General features: G+C 51.3%; 1 protein-coding gene across 1 annotated transcript; it reads left to right on the top strand.

The window, feature by feature from the left end:
• Positions 1-285: 285 nt before the first annotated feature.
• On the top strand, positions 286-1,458 carry NFU1 (NFU domain protein 1). Its single transcript, XM_048692728.1, has 3 exons — positions 286-690; positions 801-943; positions 1,056-1,458. Exons 1-3 carry the CDS (start codon positions 354-356, stop codon positions 1,242-1,244), a joined length of 669 nt encoding a protein of 222 aa, XP_048548685.1. The 5' UTR covers positions 286-353; the 3' UTR covers positions 1,245-1,458.
• Positions 1,459-2,477: the final 1,019 nt, after the last annotated feature.

Here is a 2,477-nt window from a genome sequence, read left to right as displayed (position 1 = left end):
AAATCGGGGGCATCATAAAAAATTAATGAAATTTAGTATTCGAGGAGTTCGTGACAAAAAAGACAATCGAATGTTCAAGCACCTCAAAATTTTGCGCGATCGTCACACATTTGAGCATCTTATAGATGACAAAAGAAATCAGGTTTACTTTAAAATTTTATGATTTTTTACAGTTCACCAAATGAAGATAAGCCTGGTCATCAAATTGAATTATCGCGCTATAAGCGCGAAACAGGAACCTGTAACGTTTTACGAAAGAGAAAACGGAGTAAAATATCTCCTGGAGTCTGGTAGTACTGATCTTTGCCCCTGACTCCTTCAGCAAAGGGATACACGACCACACACGGCAAACAATGGAGGCGTCGCTGACCGCGGCCGCCGCCGCTACCTCGTCGTTTCCGCCGCAAATCCGTCGCCGAATCATCAAATTCAACCCGCTCGTGCTCCCTAGGCGACCCCAATTCGGGGACTCCAAGATCCGGACCGCCAACTTCCGGGGACACCTGGCTGCGGCCTCGGCATCCACGCCGCCGCCGCCGGGAGGCGGCCTGTACTCGGCGGCGACGTACGAACTGACGCCGGATAACGTCGACCGCGTCCTCGACGACGTGCGCCCCTACCTCATCTCCGACGGCGGCGACGTCGCCGTCGTGTCCGTAGAGGACGGCGTCGTCTCCCTTAGGCTTGAAGGTAAACTGGATTTGTCGCCTTGCGTCCATACAGAAATTCACGGCCAAGATTCCATCGGGGCATCAAATCTTACCGTGCTTACTGACTGTGGTCTTGTCACCACAATCCAGGGGCGTGCAGCAGTTGTCCCAGCTCGACGACGACGATGAACATGGGCATCGAGCGAGTGCTCAAGGAGAAGTTCGGTGACGCCATCAAGGACATCCGCCAGGTGTTCGACGGGGACCAGCAGCCGGAGGAGACGACGCCTGAGGTCGAGGAGCTGCCACCACCAGAGCAATATCAATCTCGTAGTATTTTTTGCCTTGAAAGACTTGAGAAACAGTGTGATCTTACAGCGTTCCTTGGATGGATGTTGCTTGCAGGCGGTGAACCGGCACCTGGACATACTGCGGCCGGCGATCGCGAACTACGGCGGGAGTGTTGAGGTGCTTGCCGTTGACGGCGAGGACTGCCTGGTTAAGTATGACGGCCCAGAGTCCATCGGGAGTGGAGTGAAGGCAGCCATCAAGGAGAAGTTCCCGGACATCACGAATGTGGTGTTCACCCAGTGATCTACAGGTAGGCTGGCCGGCTTGATGCCATCCCAGTGCAGTAAGTGGCGACATGTACGAAATGCAGCGAGATTCTGTATCGTCTAGACAAGAGTTTCGATGTTTCGTTTGGGTAGAAAAAGTTGCAGCACACACAAACACTACGATGGGAAATGAAATGGAATAATTTTTGCCTTTTGGATATGCGAGATGAAAATATATCTGTTTTACTGAACTGAAGCTGAATCCGGCCTTGGGTCGAGCCTCGATTACCGCACGCTTGGTTGAGCTTTGCGCGTCCAATTGTAGTTAGTTTTTTGCTTTGCGCCTAGTAGCTCAAACGATAGAGATACTAGTAAACATGATGTCCCCTCCGAAGAGAGGAATACTGAACTGTGCCTTTATTCAGCACAATGACTGATGTCTGCACATTTCCTTCATTGCGTCACATTCTCGACTACTAAGTTTCCATCTTATTCTTCAAGCATGGAATGCTTTCCTTCTCAATTAAGGTGTTAATATATGATCTGAAGTCTTATGGTGAGGGCACGGGTGTTGCTTATGGGGCATGTTTGGTTGGTTGCATCATTTTGGGGTATTTGCATTTGTGACCGAGTTAGGCCTAGCTGAGTAAATACAGGGCAAAAAACATGTTCTGCACATAGTTTGGCAGACTGCATGCTGCATTAGAGAAGCAAATTTTCCCTGTTGTTCGGTGGCCTTCGTTGAGCTGGGCTCATGCATTACATGGTGTTTGGTTGCATGCACTCGACTCGAATAAGAGTTAACAGCTTAACATGACACACAGAGTTAGAATAGAGTAGATAGGCATAGGTCTATTCGCCTCGGCAAGTGGGGTGAACGGTGGCCGCGGCGCCGGGTCTGATGCGATGTGCACGGAGTCGCAGGCGAGCGATCCCGGCAGCGACGGGGCGAACCAGTTGCTAGCGGCGGCGTCCCATGGGAAGTTCGCGAGAAGGGAAGAGGAGGAGGGCATCGAGGTGAAGGACGGGGAGAAGAAGTGGAGGGCGCTCGCGATGGTGGCGTAAGTGTAATAGGTTGCGCGCGAGGAGGCCGAGAGGTAAGAGGAACTAGGCATGACATGTCGCCCATGCGGCAAGGTTGACGATGATCAGTGAGGCGTTCGTGAGGCAAGGTTGACGATGATCAGTGAGGCGTTCGTGAGGCAAGGTTGACGATGATCAGTGAGAACAGAAAGAAGCTACTCTGAATTTTGTATAAACCATTACATGA

This window comes from Triticum urartu, chromosome 4A (assembly GCF_056163025.1).
Source record: "Triticum urartu cultivar PI428250 chromosome 4A, HENAU_Tu73, whole genome shotgun sequence".
Classification (NCBI taxonomy): Eukaryota; Viridiplantae; Streptophyta; class Magnoliopsida; order Poales; family Poaceae; genus Triticum; species Triticum urartu.
Note: the sequence above shows the minus strand (reverse complement) of the source record. Positions and strands in the feature narration are given on the sequence as shown.